General features: G+C 41.1%; 1 protein-coding gene across 1 annotated transcript in view; it reads right to left on the bottom strand.

Annotated features, from left to right (window-relative positions):
• The window catches only part of LOC131070134 (protein DETOXIFICATION 46, chloroplastic), a 239,690-nt gene that overhangs the window by 23,543 nt on the left and 188,464 nt on the right, over nucleotides 1-27,683 (bottom strand). Inside the window, exon 12 of the mRNA XM_058005669.2 lies at nucleotides 8,440-8,511. Within this exon, the coding sequence (XP_057861652.2) occupies nucleotides 8,440-8,511 (72 nt within the window). The remainder of the gene's footprint in view (nucleotides 1-8,439; nucleotides 8,512-27,683) is intronic.

Below are 27,683 nucleotides of genomic sequence, written 5' to 3'. Positions count from 1 at the left end.
TGAGTTCATTTAGAATGTCATGGTAGTAGGGACTGCTACAAGTTGTTCACACAAAGTGTCACTGATAATTCCTCCTCATGAAATGTGATGGGACTGCTTTATGAGCATGATAAATTGATACATCCAAGGCTCAAAAACATTAGAATGTTATAGACCCAACATCCTGCTGAGAAGAGTAATGATGTCTCCAATTTCCCACTTAAAGTCACAATGGTACAACTTAGCCCACCTTGTGAAAGCGGCTCGTGGCTCATGGATCCACCTGTTAATGTGGCGTTTGCAATCTTTCTCTCTCTTGACATAGTATTCAACTGCACTATCTTTGGAAATCTCCATATACACATGTGCTGACGGTATTCTGAAGACTTTCTCAATAGTATCCGTATCGAGGCGGATTATAGCCTCCCCATCATTATTTCTAATGGTTCTTGTCTCCTTGTCGAAATGGTGAGCGCAAGCAAGAACAAATTCAAGTTCTAGGGCAGCCACTGGAAAGGAAGATGCATGATGAATGTGGCTGTCCAACAACCGCTGCATATGACTATCCTGCGGATCCTCCACCCTTTTGATGAATTCTGACATGTCAACATGGCCAATTTCCTATTGGCTATTTGGTGCAATTGATTATGTGTTGCATTGATGTTTTGTCATTGATGTCAACACTAGCTGTTTGGATGCTTTATTGGCACCCTTCTGGTCCCGGTAGGTTGAGTGGTTTTTGATTAACTTGGATCCGGCATGATCCGGTAGGCTTCGGTATAATCTGGTGATGGAATTGGTTTGTTCATGATGCTTATACTCATATTTTGTCAGTTGGTTTCAGTCTAGTGATTGGATGCTATCCTGCTTACTTAGAAGATTGGTTTTTGGTTCCGCTGAGGGTTTCACCGACAGAGTTTTTGGTGGAGATCTTTGATGCATTGCATAATTGGTGTTGGTGCAGCTTCTAATGGAGTTTCAGGATGTTGTTGGTGATCATGTTCGAGACTTGGCGTTTGGAGATCATTGCTGAAGTGTGTGGACCTATACTTGGTCCCGGTTGATCTAGGTTATGGATCGGCATTAATGTAACGTGTGGATAAGACCTATTGTTGTATTTCCGGGATGTCTTATGTGTTGGATATTATTTGTTTTGGTCTAAGGCCGACATGGTTTGTAATTATGTAATTGGTTTATTGTCTGGTGGCCAACCTGATTGTTTATGGTCGAAGGTTTGTATAAATAAGATGTAAGATCTCATTGTAGATCATCATGGTTATTGTAAGAGGTCATGGTCAAGGAATGTAACGTGTGAATAATGTAATATCATTCAAGCAGAGGAGTTGGTCGATCATTGGAGATCGAATTGGGTTTGTGTAAGAGGATTTAGTCCTTTGGTGTTGAGCTTAACCGAAACTGTACTCAGGCATAGGAGATGCTATCTTTTGCAGTTCAACACTTCTCCGGATTGTAGTCGGGATTTATATGTAGTCAGTGAGGCTCCTTTTGTGATGAGCAGTGTGCTCTAGGCTGTTGGTCTTCCTTCAAGTGCGGGCCCCTTCATTGTAATTCACATACTTACTGCAGAAGTATTATCTGACTATGGGTAGGCTTCCCACCGTGGGTCTTCCCTTTACCGGGTTTTCCACTGACAAATCTTGGTGTTATGTGGATGGATTTTATTCTGTGATTATTGTTTATGCTTAATTGGATTAACTGCTATTTCGGTATTATTATTTTGGGTTCCGGTATTAAAGTTTAAATTGCTAATGCTTCCGGTAATCTGTGACAACTGATTCACACCCCCCCCTCTGTCAGTTGTCTTACGGTTATTTAAACTATCTAACAATTGGTATCAGAGCTTTAGTCCTCTCTGCAGAAAGCTTAATCGCTTGAGGAAGATCCTATGGCAACTAACAGTTCAAGTTCATCCAGTTCTTTTGGAGCTATCTTTCGAAGGGATATACCAGGCTTGAAGGAACAAATTACATAGTATGGAAGATTCGGATGGAGACTCATCTGAGATGTCGCGGCAAGGAGATTTGGGAGATCACACAGAATGGTGTCACACCCTTTAATCCGAGATCTGGCAATCCTCCTCCGGCAAACCTGGACAAGGAGCTTGAGAATGATTGTAGAGCAAGAGAAGCCCTCTTGTGTGCACTTTCTGATCAACAAATAATGGGATTAACAGACAAATCATCTGGAAAGGCTATATGGGATAAGTTGTAGACTCTTAATGAGGTGACCCTACGATGAAGATTGCTAAACTTGATGGTTACCAGGTGAGATATGAAAACCTGAAGATGGAAGAAGATGAAAGGATTACTGCATTCATGGAAAGAGTAAATGAGATTGTTATGGGAATTTAGTGTTGTGGTGGAACTCTGAGTGAAGATGGAATTGTTTCTAAAGTTCTGAGAGTCCTACCACCGGCTTACAAAATGAAGGCTACTACTATTAATGAGTTGAGAACAATGACTAATACATCTGTCAACAGAGATACTTTGGTTGGGAAACTATTTGCTTTTGAGATTTTGACATGTGGGAAATGTGCAATCAGACTTTTAAAACCCGAATGCAAGTATAGTCGTAAAAAGGAAAATGAAGAAGTGGGTGAAAGATGAGATTTTGACATGTGGGAAATGGCAAGAATTGGTATGTACGGATAAAGGCAATGAGTATGAATGAAAATGGAAAAAAATTGGGAAGATCATTTTCAAGAAAATGGGAAGAACTTTCAACTTGTAATCCAGTTTTAAAAACCCGATTTTGAAAGAATGGGTATTTTCCAACTTAGAAACTTGGAATTTCACCAAAAGATGATTAAAATATTCCAGCCATTGGGGAAGATCAATTATTTTCATCCTACTTGCAATCGGGATTTAAAATCCCGAATGCAAGTAAAGAGGGAAAATGGGGAAGGACAATGCAATTCACGAATTGCTTTGTTAAGGGGAAAGTCTCTCTCACAAAACCGTTTTTAGGCAAGACCTATCAAAATAAACATATATACAACTAGAAAGATCAAACAAGAAGAGAAAATAAACTCTGCAAGAAAAATGAAAGCAAAACCAAAAGAAATTCTTACCTTGCTTAACCAAGATGCCTCTTCAAGAGATGAAACAATCTTTGAAAGGAAGAATCAATCTCTTAAATAGAAAATGAAACCAAAACCCTTGCCACCTTTTTGCAAACTCGGTTTTGAAGCATGAACAACAAAACGTGTTTCAAAATGGAAGTAGAAAAGGTCTAATCTTCATGGAGAAACCATGTAGGAGAGGCACAAACCAAAACGCCCAAGTATTGAGAGAAATCGTGGCATCCAAACCCCAAATCGTGGCATGTGAAAAACGGTTTTGAAGAGGTAAAAACACAGTTAATGAAGCATGAAACGGCCACCAAAATGATTGCAACGTGTTTCCAAGCTCATAAAATCCACAACGAAACCATATCACCTCCTTGTCCCATGAATTTCTCCACAAAAATTGGGAAGAAATTGTGGCAAAATCGATTTAGGAGAGGAAAAATGCTTGGTCGGGTTCTTAGCAAGAAACAACAAGTTTAAAATGTCTTCAGTAACATGTAATCGGGTTTTTGAAACCCTTTAACAAGTTTAAAATGCCTTCACTTTCATTCCTTAAGCAAATCGGGTTTATGAGAGAGATCAACAAGTCAAAATAACTTGTAAGGGGAAAATAAAATCCCCTTTATAAGTTTTAATAACTTAACTTCAAAAAAGAACACATAATGGGGAATTAAAATTCTCTGTACAAGCTAAAATCACTTAAGTATGATCTTTTTAAAAGAATTACAAGTTCTTTTTAATTTATAATTTTAAATTAACTTGTAATATGTCCAAAAAGTTCCTATAATGACTTAAAAAGCCAAAAAGCAACAAGGGGGAAATAAAAAGTAAGTTACAAGTTCTAATTTCATAAAGTGCACTTGTAATTAACTTAAAATTTCCCTACAAAGACTAAAACAAAGGAAAACATTAAAACTTGCAACTTAAGGAAAATTTCCCACCTGTGGGCAGGGAGAAAAAACCTGAAATTGAAGGAAAAACATAGCAAATGGACCCAGAATGTGATGAAATTTGAAACGTGGTTTGAGGATCGACCGAGGATTAGTCCAATCCAAGGATAAGGCGAAATTATGCCTTGGGAAGCATGTCATAGAGTAAAATTTTCAATTTTTTGACAAAAAATTGAAGTAATGGTCCATTTTTGAAAACAAAAATGAGGACAACACTCCACCAAATCCACCAAAGTATGAGAAAATAGGCACCTAGAGAATACGAGAAATTTGAGCCCACACCCACAAAAATTAGATAACAGCTCCAACTAGGATAAATAGAAACGTACTTCAGTAGTAGGGTTTGTTTGCACTAGAAAGAACACACCAATCTTCCCTGAAAAGTAGTGGAAATCTCTGAATGAAATTCTTCAAACAACTAGGAGTTGTCTTTCAAACTCGAAACTATGATAAGCTAGGAGGGCACGCAACCCCGAAGCCAAGATTCGGAAACACTTTGTTAACTCAATATTCAACATGATGAAATGAAGGAGAGAAGGGTCTTATTTATAGACTTGAGACCCAGAATTTTGAATTCACTTTTCCCTCCAAAGTGGACGCCTCATTAGGGAAATAAAATATAACATATCTTTTGCTTCTCTTTTTCTATTTCCAAAGTCAGATGCCAAATATGAATTTCCATTCATATTAAAAAATTTCCTTATTTCCTAAGTCTAGCCTGGACACCCAAAAACACCTTTTTGACTTTACAAAAAATATATTAAATATCGCCCAAGAAAAGTCATATGAAAATAATATTAAATAAAAAGTTATTTATTTACCAAAAATAGATTCCAAGAATCTTGGATAGATCACTGTTGAACAAGCTTGTTGAAAATAGAACCCAAGTGTTACTCTGCTACCCATTGTACTACTCAAAATAGCATTTAATAAAAATAACACTTACTAAAAATAGCACTTACTAAAAATAGAATTGCTAAAAATAGTAAGTGACTCCAATCTCCATTTGAGCATATTCTGAGCAGCCATCGTGACTTACTAAAAATAGTAACTCCGGAAATCTTCTCTGATGATCTTGCATGTCACACCATCCTGAAGCTTATGAAAAACCCAGAAAGAATCTAGAGAGCAAACAGCCACGCAATTTACCAGAAATAGTAAATTCAAAAATCTTCTCTAAATGGAATGCATGTTATACCATCCTGAAGTTCATGAAAAACCCAAAAAGAATCTAGAAAGCAAACAGTCGTCGCAATTTACTAAAAACAATAAATTCAGAATTCTTCTCTGATTGGAATGCATGTTATACCATCCTAAAGCTCATGAAAAAACCAGAAAGAATCTAGAGAGCAAACTGTAAAACTCCTGCAAACACCCCTCCAAAAACCTTCCTGAAAACAAAAACCCTAATTTAGTCTCTGATTATCCTACAGGTTTCCAAATAGGCTAAGACTCCATCCATCAGTCTAGAACTGAGACGGGGACATTACAGTGGTCAACTGGAATTTTATGTGAGCTTAACTTCAATTATTGCACGTCCATTGTTATGCATTGCCTTGATGGTATCAATGTTTGATGGTGATAATTTGAACATCTATGAAATATACATTAGATGATTGCACTAAGCTTGTGTCAAATTGTTCGTTGATGGTGAGACCTTGCCTAGTAGGATTCCATTGAATAGTTCATTGCCTCTTGCATTCTAGGTTTTAGAATAGAATTCCTACATCCTATTTCCTTTTGTCCTTTTTTAATCCTTGCTAAAAATAGATTTAGCTCAAAGTGCAAAATCTTAGGCCATTGGCATAACCTATTCCAAATCCATGATAAGATTGATTGATCCAAACAATTGTGTAAGTCCCCAACTGAAAATAGCGTATCACATCAAGCCATTGAGTTACACACATGTCAAGAACTGACCCTAGAAACCTTGGAACTGTCTTAGTTGATAAGATATTTAGCATCTAAGGTGATTTTGTTCAAGAGGGTAAAATACTTTGGTATTTTATTCTGTGTTCGTATGTGCATAAAACACACATCAACAAGTAGTAAGTATGATTCAATATTATAAGAATTTTAATTCATTTTCCACTTGTGTGTAGGATGGAGAAGGCTTAAAGGATGAAATTCATCGAGGTGGAGGCTAGCAATTAAGTTCTTGAGGCATGCAAGATGGACACCTAAACTTCTAAAGCAAAGAGGAGGTCAACACATACACTTCACATCATCAATAATGCAATACAAAGGGGAGATATGTTTGAGAACTTCAAGATTAGGGTTTAATGAAGAAAATCATAAGACAATCTTGAATTTCCTTCAAAAATCCAAGAATAGCAATCACTACAAAGAGGTTGAGGAACGTTGCAACATGGAGATACACTCCCCTTCCCACCCCCCCCCCCCACATCCTAGCAAGGTATTCAGGTCAATATTACAAGGGAGATCAAGGTCAAGTACACTATGAACAAAGGGTTCTAATCAAGCATCATCTAGGTCACAGATACAAGGAGATCATGGTTAGAGGGATCATGTGCAAGAAGATCAAGCCTAGGCACAATGAAGTCAAGACTATCAAGAGGAAGTGTTACCCAAGGTCAATCTTCCCAAGTTAGTGAATGGAAATGCAAATGTGATTAAGCAAATAGTTTCAAAAGAGTTAAGATAAGTTAGAAAGTTTTCTTGATCACAAAAATGATACAATTTGGGAATATGCCCCATCTTCATCACATTGTGAAACTGGACAATGTTGAGTATCAAGAGGTATGCCTCAATCACAAACACTTTGTGATGATCTACAAGGAGTAAGTTGAGTTGGCATCTAGTCATTATCAACCCAATCAAGTTGTGCCACATCAACACGCCCAAGTGCAATGAACTTGATTCATCCGAGGAGAGGGCAAGTGACACATGGCAATGCATTGGAGTTTGTTCAACATACCTAACCTATTTTTTTATTGGTTCAAATTCAAAGAAATACATGTGTCCTAGAACATTTTAATTTTCTCATTGGCCAAAATGGAGTTAGTTGTAACTAACCCTAATTAGGGTTTTGTCATGTAATCTCGATCATTGATCTTGAATCAATTTGGGCCATTGAATTGTAATTGGGGTGTCTATATAAGGCATTGCCTTCTCATTTGTAAAGGTTAATAGTTAGCAAATAAAAGAAGCAGTAGAGTAGGAGGAAGCTCGAAATTGTTGTCAAGACTTGTTGGAGTTAATACATGATTTTCATTGAAGCATGGTGGATTTCTATGTGTTGTTTCTACATGTTGCATGGTTTCTTGTTACTTCTCGGGTTTAGATAAAGTTCATTGATCATTATGGAGAAGTGTAATGATATGTGATGGAATTCCAATTCATACTTTTTGTGGTTTCCTGATTGTAAGCTACAGTGCAATGTTAGCCTAAACCTCATCAAACACTAGTTCGATTGTGGATATTTACTTGAACTGCACTAGTATTGGGTTTTTGAATGAATGTTCATAATGTGAAAACCTTTTTGTTATCCTTTGGAGATTGCATGAGTTTTGTGTAGTTGTTCCCACATGGCAAAGCAAAGCTTGATTATGGAATCCGTCTATTAGAGCATCATCCTTTATTGTCATTGTCCTTAGGATTAGATTAGATCTCATAACCCTTCTCCCTTTTATCTTTATTTCCCAAGAGAGTTAGTATAGATTCCACGTTCCAGCTATGTTCATAAACATAAGTCGCCTTGTGATTCCAGCAATGTCACATCATACATCACTGAGTCTATCCCGAGCATAAAGTCGATTGTTTGCATTGTAAACCTTGGAGATGTCTCACTTGATCATATTATTTAGCATGTGAGGTTTCTTTGTTCAAGAGAGGATAGGATGCTTAGTATTTTATTCTGAGATTGAGGTGTCATTAAAAAGCACATCAACAAATAGATTCATAGCCTCTTGGAGTTGGGGCGACTAATGCTCAACAAACATTTGTATGCTCATAGCTGCTGATAGAAAGGTCAGAAAAGTGATTATTCTGATTTTTGTAATTGTGAATAGAAATAGTTAAATCCTTCATTGATTATTGTTTTATTTTGGAATGAATGAAAATTGTTTGACATATTGTCTTCAAGTTTTATGAATAATAATATACTGGAAACCTGTTCAAAACCATCAAACCAGTAATCATAAAATATTTCAATCAAAAAACTTTTTAACCAATATGCACATGAACTGCTTGATGGAATTACCATGCAATGAAATTGTGAAAAGTGGAAAAAATTTGGTATAAAAAATTGGGTCAGATCATTACATACACTCCATGTTTATTTACATCAGTTAGGTGCATCAAGTTTACTTTAAGAATAGACATAGCATGCAACACAAGAATCCTGACAGATCAAAGTTAGTTGCAAGTGCATGCAAAGCAGTAACGATATGAAGTCCATACCAGTAATAAAAGACAACATATACAGAAGCAACAACCCGTGGCATAACTGAGAAAGTTCAGATCCCTTCCAGCCTGTTGTAAAAAATGTATATTGAATATTAATAGTAAGTCCAAATGAATAACTTGTCAATTTCCATTTCCAAGACAATATAATATTTTTAAGAAATAACATTTGAATATATATAGATCAACATTTAGAATATGAAACTCAATATTAAAATAACAGTGGAAATTTATATGTATTATCATCAGCATTCAAAACTTATATTTCAAATCAAATATCAAGTAATGCTTATCTAAGACAACATTTGGTTATTTATTATTCAAAAACTTCCTCTTGCTATATCTTCCTCTATGATTAGTTCTACTTCTATTTGCAAACAACCTGAAAGAATAAGACATACCTTCTTTGATTTCTTTTTTGCTAAAGAAATTTGGAATATGTTCTTTTCTGATCTGGTTGGATGGGGAGATAAAGGAAAAAAAATTGGCAAGAGATTCTTTTTGGTTCTGTCAATGGCTTAACTCAATCTTATAATATGTTCTGGCTTACATCGATTGTTAATATTTTATGAGCTATTTGGAAAGCTAGAAATGAGGATATGGTTTAGGGTACTAGAAGAGTGCTTACCGGGTCTTTAAGAAGACTCATATTCTACACTATTTTTGTGTAGGTAACACTCACGATGGAAATATCTAAGGACAAGTTTTAGAAACTGTTTACCTCACTGGGTAAACAGGAAGAATACAGAAACTAAACAGCAATGCACAATGCAATTACAAAGGATGTAGCTTTCCATTAATGTCAAAAGATGTTCATATTATAATCTGTCGTCAACATTCCATGTCCTCCAACACCCGGAGGTGGTACAATATATGACAGCCGAAGGGGTGCGACACAACCATCGCGACTCCAACTACCTACCCGTCGGCTAACTAACTGACCGCCGTAACTCATTATTACCGACGACAACATAAACATAACAACATAACATAATGATTATTCCCGACAACATCATCCCCCCCAAAAAAGAAGTCGACTCCGACGACTTAATACAAAATAGAGATGAACGGCAGGAACTACTGACGCTAGTCGGGCCCAGATCTTATACACTTGCTGCGTCCTCGCCTGAAAACCTTTTCTGCTACCAGCCGATGCTCAAGTGTGGATTTCACCAATATTGCTTCCTTTGCCATCACAGTCCTCCTGTGCCTAACCCAAACTTGTCTACAAAACACGTTTTTCAGTCTCAGCTTCCACCAACTGCTACTCAATTGATATTGTCTCCCTAGCCAATTTGTCCTCGATAGCCACCCGTGTTGCTCTCCCGGCATCCAACTCCTGGGTACGCTGAACTAAGTCTCACGCGACTAGTGCCTCCAACCTGGTGGTCAGCTCCTCCCGAGCCCTCTGTGCATCCACCACGGCAACCTCACGTCTAGCCGAGACATCCTCCGAGTTCCTCAAAGCGTACCAGTCATGCCTGGAGGTGGCCACAATCCGCTGGCACAAATACTAGGAGACACCTCAAATCCTCCATCACACTCCCCAAAGGCTAAAAACTGAACTGAATAACTCCCTGGTGTCATACAACTGCGCAGACCTGCAATGCCTTCCCTCAAACTCTGTTTGTTCGCAACCTCCAAATCCGTCTCCCTCTACGGCTTATGGCTTCCCCGCCAATGCTTAGCTACAAGCTTCTTTCTCACAATACGGACAACCACAACACTTCCCGTGGTCTTCTGTAGCTCAAAATAAACTGGGGGTCTGGGGCAGCGCCCCAGCGGGGTCGAGGGGCAGCGCTCCTCGCGGGGTCCTGGGGCAGCGCCCCAGGTGCGCCCTTCATTCCCCCGCGGCATCTCCTTCGTGCGGCGTTCTTAGCGTGTGGTGTCGTCTTCCACGCCTTTATCTCCCACGGCCTTCGGTTTCCACCGCACGGTGGCTTCTTCTTCTTTCCCTCCCTTCAGCGGCTCTTGTTTTCCCTTACCGCGTGGTGGCGTGGTGGTGCGGGGTTCTTCTTCCTTCCCTGCGTGTCCTGTGTTTCCTTTGCGCTGCGTTTGAATGACCTTTTTTATGCGGCTTTCCCTTCGGTGGGCGGCTTTCCCTTCGGTAGGCGGCTTTATGCTCCACGGCTTCCACCTTCGGTGGTCCCACCGCACGGTGGTGTCCACCGTTGGTGGTGCCACCGCACGGTGGTATCCACTACGTGGCCACCGTACGGTGGTCCCTTTTCTTCTTTTTTTTTTTTCTCTTTTTTTTTTACTGTACGGTCACCTGTCATACGACCGTACGTTTTTTTTTTTTTTTTTCATCTCCTAATTTAGATGTCTTAGAGAGTCGTCTGTTCAGGTCCCGTGTCTCTGGGATTGCCCTTCATCCTTCTCGGTTTTCCTCGCTCGACAGTCTCCTGTTTTGGTCCTATACCTGGCGAGTCGCCTGCCCGGCCTCTCGAGTCTCCGTCCATCTCCTCGGGTCCCCCTCCGAACTCCCGGGTGTCCTTCCGGCCTCTCGGGTCCCCTACACGCTTCTCGTGGTAGGGTTTCCATTTGAACCTATTGGTGGCAAGTTTATTTTCCATGGCCATCCGAAGACCTGGAACCACAAATTCTACAAGGACCATGGTCTCCTTCCCGTACATAAGAAGAAGAAGGATAATAAAGATTTTGAAGGCTGCGGCCTTCCACACAGGGTTCCAATCGGTGCCAACACTCTTCGGATTATTTACGTCGCCAAGGTTTGGGGCGTCTCCCTTCCAATATTCTTTGTATTCTGGCAAGTACACCTCTGTTGGTTGCTCTGGTTCCTCTACTTCGAGCCTGTAGCTTTGGAACATTTCGTAATCCTCCATTTGCCAGTGGAAGAGCCCGTTAGTCGAGCATACCTCATCTTCAGAACATCCCTCCAATTCTAGCACCCCTTCACTGTTCGGCTCCATCGCGTTCTTGCCCTTACTTTCATCGGGACCCCCTTCCCCTTTATTAGAGTACTCTGAGTCCAAGTCGGAAGAGGCGAGCTCTTCGCCGACATCTTGGGTGTGTAGGTCAATGGTATATTTTCGCCCTCCCTTCTCCATGGAAAGTGTATTTTTCTTCCAGTTGTGGTTTACCCTTGCGTTGATCAACCACACTCTCCCCAGGATGGCATCATAGCCTTTCTTCTTCGAGGGAATGACCACGAAATCTAACAATGGTTGCGTACCAATTGTCACTTGCTGGGCCATCAACAGGCCGAGTGGCTTAATGCCGTGTTGGTCCGCTCCCACCAGGTTGAATGTGGGTGGCCATAGGGTGGGCTTCCCCAGCCGCTTCCATGTTTCTTCTGGTAGTACATTCACCCCAGATCCACCGTCCACAATGGTGTCCCTCAAAATGGTCCCACGGATACCCATTTCTACCACAGCTGGGTGTCTACCACTGCTCACGGCTAGTAACATCGGGTCAGTCGAAGGGCTGACGAAAACCCCCACCTGTGGTGTACTCTTCGTAGCGGTGGCGGGAACCCCTACCTGTGGTGCACTCGACGATGCAGTGCTTTGCACATTGGTGAGGATGGCAGTCCTCAATTGTGGCATAGAGTCTAGAAGGTCTTTTACCTTTATCGGCACCTCCATCTGCAAGATTTGCCCAATGATGTTATTTTCTGCTTCCGTACGGAATGATGTACTCGCCACCTCATTGTCCCGTCGTTCGGTCATCATCTCACGTTCAATATTGGCCTTTGCCTCCCGTAATCTCTCCTTCTCCGTACGGGGGTCGGGACAAGTGGCTTTTTTCGTCTGGGCGCGGGTGATCGCTAGTACTTCTTTCTCACCAGTCTTCTCAGCCTTCTCAATGTTGAGGAGATTAACCCCTGCCTGGGGGCAATTTGCGTCCTCATGGTCGCCTGGCCCACACCAACGACAGAGGTGCTGAGGGGTGGCTTCCTTCGTGCAATCACGGGCGAAGTGCCCCCACTGATTACAGGCCCTACATTGGATAATTGGCCGGCCCTTGGTGTCATACTGGATACAGCTTCCGTTATTGGTATTGTTGCTATTCCTTCCACCGCCGCGTCTGTTGTCCCGGTATCCTCCAGATGATGCATTATTGTTTGCCTCCGATGTGGATGGCTGCTCCTGCGCAAAGAGCACTTGCTGGTTACGTGCCTTCAGATTGTATGGACATTCCTTCGTAGAATGCCCCATAATCTGGCAGATGTCGCAGAATGCCTTCTTGGGACAGGCACCTTTCGTGTGGCCGCTCTCCTTACACTCCGTGCACCATAGTTCATCGTCCTTACTTGTAGTCCCCTTCATTGTCTTAAATTCTTTTAACATCCTTTCCATATCTTTTTGAAGGGCTGTGACTTTCTTCCTCGGCTTCTCATCACTACTACTCTCTTCTTCCGATGTGTCATCATCTTCAGATGATGATGAAGATCTATTCTTCTTCTTTTTGGCCGTCTTATTTTCACTTTCCAGGTCCATGGCCCGGTTGTATGCGTCGTCGTAGGATGTTGGAGGCACAATTTTCATCTTCCGTCGTAGCTTAGGGTTCAAACCCTCGACAAACCACCTCTTCTTCAAGCCATCAGCCGGTTGGCTTTCCATTTTCCCGACTAACTCTTTTAGTCGGCGCCCGTACGGTCTCCTTCTTTCCTTGCTTTGTTCCGTAGATTTCGGAAACTATCTCGTTATCATCCCGGAGAAGCCGGAATTCCTTCTCGAATGCCTTCTTCAATTCATCCCACGTAGTTACACTGGTTTTATCCAAGTCTGCATACCAGTCAATAGCCACTCCTCTCAGTGTGGCAGGGAACTGCTTCATCCATTCATCCTGGTCAGTCACCCCGTTGGCTGTCCAGATGGTTTCGCATGTACGGCAATGTCGTGCGGGATCATCTTTGCTATCCCTGTTGAATTTGGGCAACTTCTGTTTGGTCGCCATTGATGGAAATCGTCTACTTGGAGGTGGTTGTGGCTGTGTCTGCCCTCCGGCACTACTCCCTCCAATGCCGCTGATGCCTCCTGTGGTGGTGACCAAAGGTACGGTGTTCTGCCTTGTACCTACCGTGCGGTTACTTCCTCCGATGCCGCTGATGTCTCCTGTGGTGGTGACCGAAGGTACGGTGTTTTGCCTTATACCTACCGTGCAGTTAACTTCCCCTTCATCGTCACCCGTGCCCGGCTCCCTTCGGTGATCCTCCCTTTGTGGCGTGAGAGATAAGTTTTTGAACCGATCTCGAGTCTCTTCAACTGGTTCTCTCCGTAACCTAGTTTCCTCCAGAAACTCTTCAAGGCTTCTCGCTCTACCGTAGTCTGGCGACGCGTAGAAATTCCCCTCGGCTTCTGCACCTTCCGTGACACCTCCTCGGTTCCCTTCGGGCAACCCTTCGGTAGGTCGTCCTTCGGCAAGTTGCCTCAGCCTCCGTCTACGTTCTACACGTTGTTCCAGAATCAAAGCCTTCTGCGCAGCCTCCCACTCGTCGGTTTCTAATTTCTTATTTCTGTCTTTATTCAGTAAATTGGGCATTAATTGTGGTACAATTTCATGTTTCTCAACACATAAATCAAAACGCAACACGTCTTTATTAATTCATTCTTTTGTATACAATCAACATAATTCTTCTGCTTCTAACAGTGTTCTCCTTTCACAATTTAAGGATTATTTGTCCTTCGTCGGTCTTCCCTACGTCCGTCATCCTGGCGCTTATGAAATTCTCGTAAAATTTGTTGTCGTCAATTCTCCGGGTTTACTTCACCAACGTGTAGGCCCATTGTGTCTGTGCGCCATCCGTGTCTTCCGTTCCTGAGTTCGTCTAGGCAACGGCGCCAAATGTTTACCTCACTGGGTAAACAGGAAGAATACAGAAACTAAACAGCAATGCACAATGCAATTACAAAGGATGTAGCTTTCCATTAATGTCAAAAGATGTTCATATTATAATCTGTCGTCAACATTCCATGTCCTCCAACACCCGGAGGTGGTACAATATATGACAGCCGAAGGGGTGCGACACAACCGTCGCGACTCCAACTACCTACCCGTCGGCTAACTAACTGACCGCCGTAACTCATTATTCCCGACAACAGAAACTGCTTAAAGATAGAACAGTGGCTATCAACAAATAAGAGGTGATATATGGAAGACATTGGCCTTACAATAAGGCTGATAATGTTCCATTTATGCAGAGTTATCTAGCCTTCCAAAAGAAATACAACAAACAGCACTCTACTGAGGTTTTAGAGACTGATCTCAACTTTCAAAGGGGTCCAAGACTCCATATTAATCAGGCAGAAAATTTCACAGTTGAAACAGTCAAATCCAATGAATTGTCAACAGTTGATCCACCTTGGAATGAGATGGATTACAACAGTGAAATTAGGAACCTTTGACAGACCACTAGCATGCTATTTACTTCACCATGATGTTATTGAAACGAGATGGATTCCAACGGAGATGATGGATAGAAGAACTTTCCCCCAAGTGTAGAGAGCAAATGGATGGAGGGATCACACATGATGCCTATTGCTAGTTACACATGACACTTATTGCCAGGTTTTAATCATGGTACTTGTCCAAGGCGCTTGTTTGCCAAGTTTTCACCATTAAACGAATTTCTCTTGTTACTTTTTTTTGCTTTTTCAATTTTTTTTTTGGGGTATTTGCTACATAAGGCATGGATGGAAATGTATGAAGATAATGATGCGGATAAAAAGATGGAGAGAGGACTTGAGCATCAAGTTCCTTATGAAGGTAATAGGAGCCCATTTGTACTGATATTGGATGTTGGTACAACCTTATTATGATGGGTGGGTTATCCAAAGGCATAAATTAGATTGTTGTGATGGGGGATATATGTGGTATAAGGCATCTGGTGGTGAGAAGTGTTTGAAGGGAATGATCAAAGGGGAGCGTGATGGGGAGATTTTATCAGGACCAACATTGGCACATGTTGTGGGGGATGTTGGACGAGTGGAGGAGAAATGGATGGAGAATATGGGCATGTTGGAGAAGTTAGGATAGGGATTTTTGAGAAATAGGGACCCAAAATAGATTTAGGAGATGGAGGAGAGGGATGCTTAGCTTGTGGATTAGCAACTTTAGATGCCATTGGGGAATTTTCATTTGGATGCATTGTTTCTTTTTTCTTTGGGATCCACATTGTTTTTGCTTTTTCTTTAGTGGGACTTTGTGGCCTTTGGGATGTAGTGCATTTTTTGATCGGATTTTGCTTTGTTCGATCATGTCATTATGAGAGGACATTGTGATCCTTAGATTGTTGTGGATGTTTAGCTATATGCATTTTTTATTTGGCATCGAAATAGCTTCTAGTAGGATTGGAAGGAGTGTGAGAAGATAAATGACATGGAGGGAATATGAATGAAGTGATGGAGGTAGGAAGTTGGACAGAATGCATTGGTATGTGCCTTTGTTGATCCTAATTGGGAATTAAAGCAGTGAGATGTTTATGATGGGTGATAGGTATATGGAATTGGTGTATGAGGGGAGAAGTGGGATAAGATGGAGTATGGGATTTTGGATATAAGGGCCCAAAATGGATTCAGTAGGTGGGGGTTATGTAATGGTGGATTTTGGGATGTTTATGATGGCTGATAGGTATATGGGATTGGTGTATGAGGGGATAAGTGGGATAAGATGGAGTATGGGATTTTGGATATAAGGGCCCAAAATGGATTCAGTAGATGGGGGATATGTGATGGTGGATTTTGGGATATAGGAATCTGTTGACATGTTTATTATGGTGACGTCTAACACAAAATAAAGTTAGAAGGAGGGCAGAATATGTGAACTATAGATTCTATCATTACAAATTTGTGGAGGTTATCTCAAGCCATTTTTTACCCTCCTCCGCGCTCAACAAAATTGGCGCTAAAGGGAGGGGAACTTGTATGAAATTGTTGCGATAAGTTTTGAGATAATAACAGTGAAACATTGTTCTCTAATGGTGTCCACTTAAGTTATCTTTTCAAAGCTTGCATGGTTCCACCTTCCTCACTTAGATTAGAAGTAGTAAAGTGCTTTGATTTTTCAATGGAAAATGTGATGGTCTTCGATGAATTTCCATGGTTCATACTTTTTGCATCTTGCTGATTGTAAGTTGCAATGTAAAGTTAGTCTGAACCCCAAATTTGTGCTAAGTTCGATTGAGAATAGTCATTTGGATTGCATCATGTTGGGTATTCAAATGCACTTTCTCAATGTGAAAATCTTTCAACATCCTCAAAAGAGTACACTGGTTCTTGCAGAGTTGTAGTTAAACTTGGCGAAGCAGAGCTTGGTTTATTCGGAATTTGTCCACCAAAGCATTAAGTGTTGATATCGCTGCCCTTAGGAATAGATTTAGATCCTTCTAAACCCTTTCCTCTTTATTTTCAATTCATTTTAGTCCGTTCGAAGCAGCAGCATCACAGAATTGCCATATCCGATGATGAAGTTCCAACCACAGTGAAGAAGTGAAAGAACGATCTAAACGTAAGGTCCCTTGGATAACCAACAATCACATCCACCAACTGAGTCATGTCCGTTGCATGAACTTTGGAGTTAGCCATTTGAAATTTCTGCAATCTTAGCATACGGTTAAACTTTGATTGAGAAAGAGTGAAGTGACCATTGGTAACTTTATTCTGTGCTAGATGTCGTCATAAAAAATACGTCAACAAAATTGGAGCTAGAAGGAGGGAAAACATCGGATTGTTCATTTTCACATGCAAAGCTTCAAGTTGGTTGGAGCCAGTATGAGCTTTCAACTGCCAAAACATTGATTTATTAGATCTCTTATATGTCAGAAAATAAAATAAAAAAGTGAAAATTTTGAAATAAAATAAAATTAAAAATTAGAAAATCAAAAAAAGATTTCTCAATGGATGGGCTACCGTTTCATATTTCTTGCTATCAGGACAGTCTCCATGTGGACGTCACTCAGATTCAGGAAGATTTGAATGCACAACTGCACCCCAGGAATTTGTCAAATTTTGCCTTACCAGGAAGGTGCCAGATTTATGAAACCACCAAGCATGATGAGATGAATTGCTTGACATTCTTGTCAAGGATAGAATTGGTTATACAAGGGAAGATTTTCTTTTGGGATGTTCCAAAGACGGAATTGTGCATAAGGTCTGAAGATGATTGCAATGGAAAATATCCTTTCTCAACATTCAAGTTGAGAATTCAAAATCAAATAGAATTGGGTAATGAACGAATCAAAGGCATATTGTTTCCCCGTTGGTGTTGGATTCACAATGCACCCCACTCAGAATTCACTTGTTCAGTGTGTAGAGAGGCTATCAACCAGGACAGATATCAATCCAGATTATTAGTGCCTACAAAGGAATGCATTACAGATAAAATCTGAAGTGTTCATCTCGAACAAAGGAAGTCAAAAGAACAAAGCATTGCAGCACCGTCTAGCAGTAATGGACATGAATTGCAAGTGGATGGTGCAATTGAACCCAATAATCAAAGCATTCAAATGGGGGACAACGTTTCTTGTATCACACCAAACGAAGAAGCCATTAGAGTGAAGCTCAAGGAAGCAATCGAATACATCCAAGCAAGGAGAATCACCCAAGGTGACTGTCAACATGAGGAAGTGGTTGAATATGCTGAATTGCAAAGTATTGAAGATCATCAAGAACCAAAGAAGGGGAGAGATGATTGTCTGAGATTGTTGCTAAGAATTTTTGAAGCAAACACTTAATATATTGTTCTGTTGTTGGTGTGTTCTTGTGTTGTTTTGAAGCTCGCATGGTCTCACTCTCTCCATAGATTAGATTTGCTTTCATGTTGTTAGATGAACTAGATTTGATAGGGTTGCTTGTTGCAAAGTTCGTGCTCATACTTTTGGTGTGCGGCTGATTGTTGCATACTGTGCAAAGTTAGCCTGAGCCTCCATTATATGTGTATGTTTAACTTCGATTATCAGTGGAGATTGTTCGATTTGATGGTTTCTATTGGTGATTTGAAATTCGTTAACACACCCTTTGAAGATTGCACTGCCTCCGTGTAGTTGTGTTCTACTAGCGAAGCGAAGCGTGGTTGGATTTTGCATAAGTAATCTGTCTCCTTGTTCGTAGGATTAGATTAATCTTAGCATAGTTTTTCTAAACCCTTCTCATTTACTTTCCGCATATTTCAAACCCAAAAATAAAAAAACAGAGTTTTATTGAAAATCATTCGTGTAAAAATCCTTGAACTCGCAAGTTTGTTAAGATCTTCTGTGTGCATGTGTAAGGGCCCTTGGGTTAACAACAAACCCATCAACTAACTGAGTCACGTCCACGCGCAAAAGGAACCTTGAGATTAGTCGTTTTATCTTTCTTTGCAATCTTGGCATATGGCCTAATTTTACACAAGAAAAAGTGAAGTGACCATTGCAAAATTTATTCTGTGTTCGACGTTGTCTTAAAAAACACGTCAACAAAATTGGCGCTAGGAGGAGAGAATACGTGAACTCTAGATTCTATCATTTCAAATTTGTGGAGGTTTATCCCAAGCCATTTTTTACCCTCCTCTTGTAATGTCCCCTTCTCAATGATGTGCTTTCAATGGTCCATTGGCCTATTCCACAGACCCGTAGGCTATGTGGAAAGGAGAATTAGGGTTTCCAACTTTGGTGGAGTTCTGCACGAGCTTTTTAGGGTTTATCAGAAGGGAATTCTTCAGTTCTATCTATGGTTTCTTTCTAGGTTTTTTATGAACTCTAGGGTGGCATAGCATGCATTGGATTCTTTGGTGAAGTGAGAACTTACTACTTTTAGTAAGTTAGGGTTTGGCTATTTGGATGATGTTGTCTTACTGAGCTTTCCAAGCTCTTTCTCTGGGTGCGAAGATCATGCTTTTCGGAGGAGTATTTCATGACTTACTATTTTTAGTAAGTGGCAGTATGGAGCATTTCTATTTTTAGCAGTTTGGACAGGGTCCTGATCCTGCAACAGTTCAGTGGTCTTCATTGCTTAGCTTCCTGGTTTTTGTTGATAATCAGTATTGGAGTCATATGTGATTTAATTAAATATTATTTCCTTATCCTAACGTTTAATATGTAATTATTTTTATTTACTGATCAACTGTATTGTGGGCAACGACTTAAGGAAAAACATTTATCTGATATCAATATTGTTATTTTCCTAAGTCAGTGGCCTTAAAAAGGTGGCGTTGGGGATGATAAAACATTTCATGTTTATATTATTTTTATGTTGAAAATTGTCACCTAAGGTAAAGTTCGAACTTTGCCTAAGAAGATGGGAAAGTGGGCGCCATGTCTAGGTGAGAAAATGAAATGAGTTTTGATTGAGTTTGGGCGCCATTTGCATTTGAATTTGGTGGACCAAAAAGTTATGAATAAGAGTCTTGGGCTCTCATTTTTGGTATCTTGAAAATTGCATCGTTATGCTGCTATTTTGACAAAAGAAATCTGAGCTTCGAAGTGAACCTTCCTAGCTAAGTGCAGTTTCGTACTTACTAGACAGTACCTAGTTGTTTTCCATGTTTTCTCAGTGATCTTGGTGAGTTTGTTGAAGTGTGGGATTGCTGGTTCTGCTGTATTCGAGTTTCAGTGTGTTTCGAGGCTGTTGGGAAAGTCATGGCTGAAGCATACTTTCATTCATAAGTCTCTGTGTGATCACCTGCTGCTTCTGGGTATTGGCTCTTTGTTTTTTTATGTCCCAGGCAATGGTATTTGTAAGTTTCCAACACGAATCTCTAAGTATTTATTTTTATACTACAAATCGAAATTTCCAGCTTTGGCATTTTTCTCTGTGTGGGCATTTGGAAGCAAGTTGAGTTGAATGGGATGTTTGGTGGTCAGTTTGTTGGTTGTTCTTGGTCATCATTGATATATTAGCAGTTTGGGATTGGTTTGGAGTGATTTGGGCGAGTTGTGAGAGAGTTTTATGCATTTTAGTGTGTCTTGGTGTTGTTGGTTGTGCGTTTCCAGCTTGCTGTAAAAAATTACAGATTTCCAGAAGTCAGTGTTTGGGTGTACATTTAGGAGTGTGAGTAGATTAGTTGATTTGGGAGTGATTTGGAGAGATTTGGGTGAGTTTGGAGAGAGATATGAGTATGTCATAGCTTCTTGAAGTTGCTGGTCTGCATGTCATTGCTCCTAGAATTTCAAAATTTCATGTTGAAGGGCTTTTGGGGAATTGGCACTTCCTTGGGAATATTTATCAGCTTGGACAACATTACTTTTCTATTCAATCTCTCTAATATCTATATTGTAAGGTTAAGTAGTAGTACTACTAACCATTTCTGATGTGCTGTTGTAATGTCCCCTTCTCATTGATGCTCTTTTAGTGGTCCATTAGCCTATTCCTGAGACCCGTAGGCTCGGTGGAATGAAGTATGAGGATCTAGCATTGATGAAACAAGGACTTACTATTTTTAGTAAGTTAGGGAATGACCATTCTGGTGTTACTGTCCTACTGAGCTCTCCATGTGTTGCCTCTGGACGTGATGATCATGCTTTTCTGAGCATTAGTTCTTGACTTACTATTTTTAGTAAGTGACTGTGTGGCACAATTCTATTTTTGGCAGCAGACAGGGTTCTGATTCTGCAGCAGTTCTGTGGTCGTCCGGGCTCAGTTTCATCCTGGTTGTGATAATAATCAGTACGGGAGTCATTTGCGACATAATTAAATATTATCTCCTTATCCTAGGGTTAATATTTAATTAATCTATTTATTGGCTACTGGTTTATTAAATTTGGGATTAATGCCTATTTTATCCTAAGTTTTGGCGAAATTTAGGTGTACTATGGGATGTAGAAATATTTTAGAAGATTATTATTTCACATTGCATCTCCATTATTTGCCTAAGTGTTTAACGTGGGTCCTCCCCCTTTTTGGGCGTGAGTTGTGACTTAGGAGAAAGTGGCGCTACACTTGGGTCCACATGTAGTGGAATGAAATTCAAATGCAAGGCGTGGAATTTGGAGGAATGGCATTTGAATTTGAAGAGTGAAGTTATAAATATGAGGCTTGGGCTCCCATTTGCACCATCTTTGAAAATTGCATCGTTATGCTACCGGTTTGGCTACTGAAAATCTGAGTTTCGAAGTTGGCTTCCTAGCTGAGTCTCAGTTTCGTACTTGCAATATAGTACCTAGTTGTGCCCTTGTGTTCCCATTGCAGATTGGTTAATGAGTTGCAGATTATGGAGTGATTGATGTTGGATTTGATTGTTTCTAGTTGCTGGTTGCGGGACTGCTGAAAGTGAAATTTGCTCATATCTCTTAACCAGGCGACTCCATCCATCTGGGTACCGGCTCATCCTTCCTTCCATGCCATGGCGATACAATGCGTGATTTTTTAGCATTTTAAACTAAGCAATGAATTTAATAGATAAAATCGAAATTCCTAGGCTAGGCGTGGGTTTTTTGTTTTGCATTGGGATGCATGCAAAATAAAAATGGGTTTGTTTGGGATGTGGCTTCAATTGGTTGTCATTGCATTTGATGTACGGTGGGATTGGGATTGATTTGAATCAATTCGGGTAAAAATTGAGTGAGTTATGAGTGTTTTGATGTTTCCATGGGCTGCTGAAACTGTACTTTCAGCCTGCAGATCAGTGTAACAGAAAATTACAGTCTTGCTGTAGAAATCTGCAATTATTCTCCTCATCTCATCTCAATATTGTAAGGTTGTTTCAGTAGTACTGATCATCCCTTCTTTCTGTTTTCATTTGTAATTCCCACTGCATAAGTGGAAGAGGCTGGCTTGCTGCCTTCTAAGTTTTGTAATTCAGTTTTTGTATTCTATCCTCCGGCTAAATAAGTGGTCGAGTGATAAGTTCAATACAATGGTCCTCCCATTGAAATATGCAGTAGAGTGATAGTTTAATGTAATGTCCTCCCGTTGAAATACGCGGTTGAGTGATTGAACTTCAGTTTATTGTAATTTTCCCTTGGTCGGTTTACCGCCAAGAGCTTTGATTTCTATCCTACTGGATAAGCAAAAGGGGTTGGCTTGCCGCCCATGCATTGTAATTTTCAGTTTGATTATTATTGCTAATGATCCCCGGAACACCATATGCTGTCACCCTCCCAGTCTGGGCTCTCGGTGAACAAAAGGTGGAAGGGTTCCCTTTCAGTTGTTTGGTTTATTCCTCTAACCTTAACGGGTTATTTGTTGTGGATGAATTGTTATTGGTCTAAAAATCAAAAAAAAAAAATTAGTGGGATATTACAGTTGTTTGCCCACTCCATAAGTGGAAGAGGTTGGCTTAGCCACCTTCTTGCTTTGTAATTCAGTTTATGTACTCAGTCCTCCCACTGAATAAGTGCTCAAGTGATACGTTTTATGCATTGTCCTCCTGCTAAAATATGCGGTAGAGTGATAGCTTAATGTAATGTCCTCCCGTTGAAATACACGGTAGAGTGATTGAGTTTTAGTCTCTTGTTATCTCCAATGGCTGGTTTACCGCCAAGAGTTCAGTTTCTATCCTACTGGATAAGTAGAAGGGGTTGGCTTGCCGCCCGTGCATTGCAATTTCAGTTTGGTTTATGGTGCTAATGATCCCCTTAGCACTGTATACTCTCACCCTCCCAGGTTGGGCTCTCGATGATCAGAAAATGGAGGGTTGCTTTTAGTTGTATGGATTATTTCTCTAACCTTAATGGGTTATGGCGTTTGCTTTGTAATTCTTATTGCTAAAAACCAAAATAAAATTAAAGGGAATATTACAGTGGTATCAGAGCTGGTTTTCTTGCCAGACTGTGGAATTCAGAGTGATCAGAGTTCTCCATGAGTGACGAAGACGTCCGTTACTACAACAGAGAACAAAGGAGACAACAATTTCAGATTCCTTTAGTGCCGGAAGAAGTTACCTTTTTAGAAGTATTGAGAAACAGAGGGAAGGAAGTGGATTCTATAGATTTAGTAGATTCAATGGCAAAGAAGGCTGCAGAAAAGAATGAGGCACTTGACAAAAGGCTGAGAGACAGTTTAATGCCATGATGGATATGATGTCTCAATTGTTGGCTAAACTTAACTAGAATGTTGTTGGGACCCCTAATCAACCCAACAATGGACCAGAGGCTAGCATTTCTAATGCTCCTGGAGGAAATGGAAGTGGGAGTAATAATGGGAGCAACAGTGGAGGTTCGGTTCCAAGACCTCTACAACCCGTCTTCCTACCAAGAGAAGCACAACAAGCTAAAATTGAGATACCTACAACTGATGAGATAAGGAACAGCTATATGGAGTATGCTTCTCTCCTTGCAGAGATCCGAGATATCGTCACCTTGGATCAGTTCATGAATCAAAAAATGAAGCAAGGAAGTAGGAATGGCAGCAAATTTTCTGCCCCAAGAGATTATCAACAAGCTCTTGGAAGGGTGACTCTAGAACATTTTGATGGGAGCAATAAGAGCACAGCTAGAGCGTGGGTGCAGAAGTTGGACAATTATTTGTTGTTGAGGCCTATGCCTGAAGAAGATGCCATCAAGTTCGCCACTTTGCACTTGGATGGTGTTGCCCACGAATGGTGGTACCATGGGTTGGTCACCCTTGGTCATAACTTGATCAACACATATGCTGATTTCACCAACAAACTCATTGAAAGGTTTGATACCAAGGACCCAGAGGTGAAATTTAGAAAACTTGCTCAACTCAAACAGCAAGGTTCTTTGGACACTTTCATAACTGAGTTTCAAAGCCGAAATTAGTAGCATCTCGGAGAAGAGGTTAGTGGTCCTATTTACTGAGGGACTTGAAGAACCGTTGAAAGGTTGGGTAAAAGCCTTTGACCTGCCCACCTTGGCTGATGCAATCAAGAAGGCTCGAAGCATGGAGTTGGCTGCCCCAAAGAACAAATTTCAGTCCAAGCCTTGCCCTTTCCGAAAGGATAAAAAGAAGTTTACAAATCAGACCAAGAAGTTTCCTTCACGAATGGATGATGAGCTCTATCAAGAGCTCTGGAGGAAGAATCTTTGCTATTCTTGCAGAGAACCTTGGGCCCCGGGACATAAGTGTCATGGGAAGGGCAATTTGCATCAAATGGACTGCTATTTTGCTGATGGATCAGATTCTGAAATGTCAGAACAACAAACTGAAATTGAGGACAGCGAGTATGAAGAGGCTCCTGAAGGGCCTAAAATTGAGTCAGAAGACAGAGGAGTGGTTGCTCAACTCTCGAGCATTCACAAGAATGAGTCGTTTAGAGTTCGGGGTGTGATAGGAGAGCATCGTGTCATTGCTCTCATTGACATAGGAGCAACTCATAATTTCATTGATGAGAGAGTTATTGCAAAGAGGGGGCTAGTGGCAGAGGAAGTAGAAGGCTTCAAAGTCATGGTAGCTGATGGTTCCACTATATCTTGCAACCGAATGATTCCAACATGTCTCTAAAGTTGGGAAACCATGAGATTCGAGATGATTTCTTTGTGGTTATCATTGGAGGGACTGATGATGCAGTCCTTGGGATTCATTGGCTGAGATCTCTTGGTGAGATCACATTAAATTTGCAAACCATGAAGCTGAAATTCATGTCTGATGGGAAGAAGGTGGTATTGAGAGGAATGTCAAATGGAGGACTTAGAGTTGTTTCATTGAAGAGGGTGGAGAGGCTGATCCGCCATGACCAAGTGGAGTGGGCAGCAGAGTGTTTGATAATGCCATCAAAGCCTTTGGAAGACAAGGGCAGCTACTCTGTAGACATTCAAGGATTGATTACAAAAAAAAATAAGGTCTTTGGGAAACCACCACTTGATAGATCTCCTGAGATCAAGGTCATGCCTTCCAAATCACTAGAAGAGAAACAGAGCTATCCTGAAGACATTCAAGCTTTGATCACCAAGAGGAGTAAGGTGTTTGAAAATCCTCCTCCTGGAAGACCTCCTGAAAGAGGGACCGAGCATATCATTGAGTTGGAAGGAGCGAAACCGGTAATGAATACTCCTTACCGCTACCCCAAGAAGCAAAAGGATGAGATCGGGAAAGCAATCCAGGAGCTGCTTGATTTGGGTTACATACGTCCAAGCAAGAGCCCATTTGCTTCAGCCATGGTCTTGGTAAAAAAGAAAGGATGGGACCATGCGCATGTGCATGGACTACCGGGCCTTGAATCAGAAAACTATTAAGAATCGGTATCCTATCCCGAGAATTGATGAGCTACATGGTGCAGTGTTCTTCTCAAAGATCGATCTCAAATCGAGGTATCATCAGATTAGGATGAGAGCTTCAGATGTGGAGAAGACTGCTTTCAGATGCCACTTTGGACATTTTGAATTCCTAGTCATGCCCTTTGGCTTGACTAATGCCCTTGCCACATTCCAATCATGCATGAACAAAATCTTCCAGAAACAGTTAAGGAAGCTTGTGCTCATATTCTTTGATGACATACTCATATTTAGCAAGTCTTGGAAGGAGCACTTACAACATTTGGATGAAGTATTGAGCATACTGGAATCCGAGTCCCTATTTGCAAAGGAGTCCAAATGTGAATTTGGAATGAAAGAATTGCTCTACCTTGGTCACATTATCAGTGCAGGAGGTGTAATGTTCCCAAACTATTCAACACTGGCCGTACGGTGGTGCACCAGCAAGGTCGTACGAAGTGGAGTGGAGGGGGGCTGTTGTGCGGTGGAGAGGCCATACAGTGGTGTGAGGTTGGGTGACCGTACGGTGAAGGGAAGTTGTACGGTGGTGTGGGGTGGAGGAGTGTACGGTGGAGAGGAAGGAGTGTTCAGTGTGAGTGTCACACGAGGAAGTGAGGGAGGGGACGTACGGTGATGCCAAACAAACCGTACGGTTGAGCACAAGAGGGTCGTACGGTGGTGGGGAAGGTGTACGGTGTGGCCAAAAGGCAGTCGTACGGAGGTGATAAGAAGGTCTTTCGATGGTGCAGAAGGCAGGCCGTACAGTGAAGGGGTGTGTTGTGGTATGGGGATGGAGTGACCGTACGATGAAGGGGTCGTACGGTGGTGTGGGGATGCAATGACCGTACAAGGAGAAGTTGTACGGTGCTGTGCAGAGGGAGTAGCCATACTGTGGACCTGGAGGGAGGGGTCTAACGTGTGGTACGGTGGTTCAATGGACTACCTTCGGTGGTTCAAGGGTTGATCTTCTGCGCGCATATCAAGTATTGACCTCCAAATGATAAGAAACCTTAATTAAGCATGTATACCAGAAATGAAGCTATTTGATTCAACAATGATGAGTTTCCAAAAGGTCCAAAACAAGTACACAGAGAAGAGTAGGGTGAGGGTTGAATCTCACCGAAACTGCGAATACCAAGTAGGGAGGGTCTTTCACCTCCGAAATGGCGAGTAACAGAACTCCAACTGGAATTCACACAAACAAGAGAAAATACCAAATCGCATACCTGCTATGACAAAGACTAACTCGGCCATATATATGGCCTCCGGGAAACTTCCCGAAGGGTTACAAACGGGCCGACGCGTCCAACTAAGACTTACCTAATCTAATTAAATAAAAGGGCCCGAAATATTTATTATTAAGTTTGGGGCCTTACAATAAAGTAATTAAATTTATTATTTAATTATATTGGGGACATTACAGGAGGTGTGAAGGTATACCCTGAAAAGATTAGAGTCATTGATTGGCCTCCTCCTGAGAAGGAAACACATTTAAAGGGATTCTTGGGTCTTTGTGGCTTTTATCGTAGGTTTGTGAAGGGATACTCTCAGTTGGCTGCCCCCCTCACAGATCTTACAAGGTAAGGAGCTTTTGAGTGATCAGAAAAGGCACAGACAGTATTTGATCAGTTTAAGGGGATCATGAGCTCCTGCGCTGTTTTGGCTCTGCCTGATTTCACCAAGCCTTTTGAACTGTAGTGTGATGCATCAGGAAAAGGTGTTGGTGCAGTCCTTATGCAAGACAAGCATCCTATAGTCTTTGAAAGTAGGAAGTTGAGAGGACCTGAAAGGCTATATTCGATATATGACAAGGAGATGCTTTCCATAATGCATGCCCTTGCGAAGTTCGGGCAGTATCTTGTGGGGAGTAAGTTCGTTGTTAAGACTGATCATAACAGTCTTAAACATTTCATGCACCAGAAAGACTTGAATGAAAGGCAGCAGAAGTGGGTGAGTAAGCTACAAGCTTACAACTTTGATATCTAGTATGTCAGGAAAGAATAACATTGTGGTTGATGCTCTGTCTAGAAGGCCCCACTTGAGCTCACTGTGTGAGCTTACTGCTGATTGGAGGGAGTTGTTACTTGCTGATTATGCTAAAAATCAGTTTGCAACCAGCATCATAGAGGGTACTTTTCATGATGAAAAG

Source organism: Cryptomeria japonica, chromosome 1 (assembly GCF_030272615.1).
Source record: "Cryptomeria japonica chromosome 1, Sugi_1.0, whole genome shotgun sequence".
In the NCBI taxonomy this organism is placed as follows: domain Eukaryota; kingdom Viridiplantae; phylum Streptophyta; class Pinopsida; order Cupressales; family Cupressaceae; genus Cryptomeria; species Cryptomeria japonica.
Note: the sequence above shows the minus strand (reverse complement) of the source record. Positions and strands in the feature narration are given on the sequence as shown.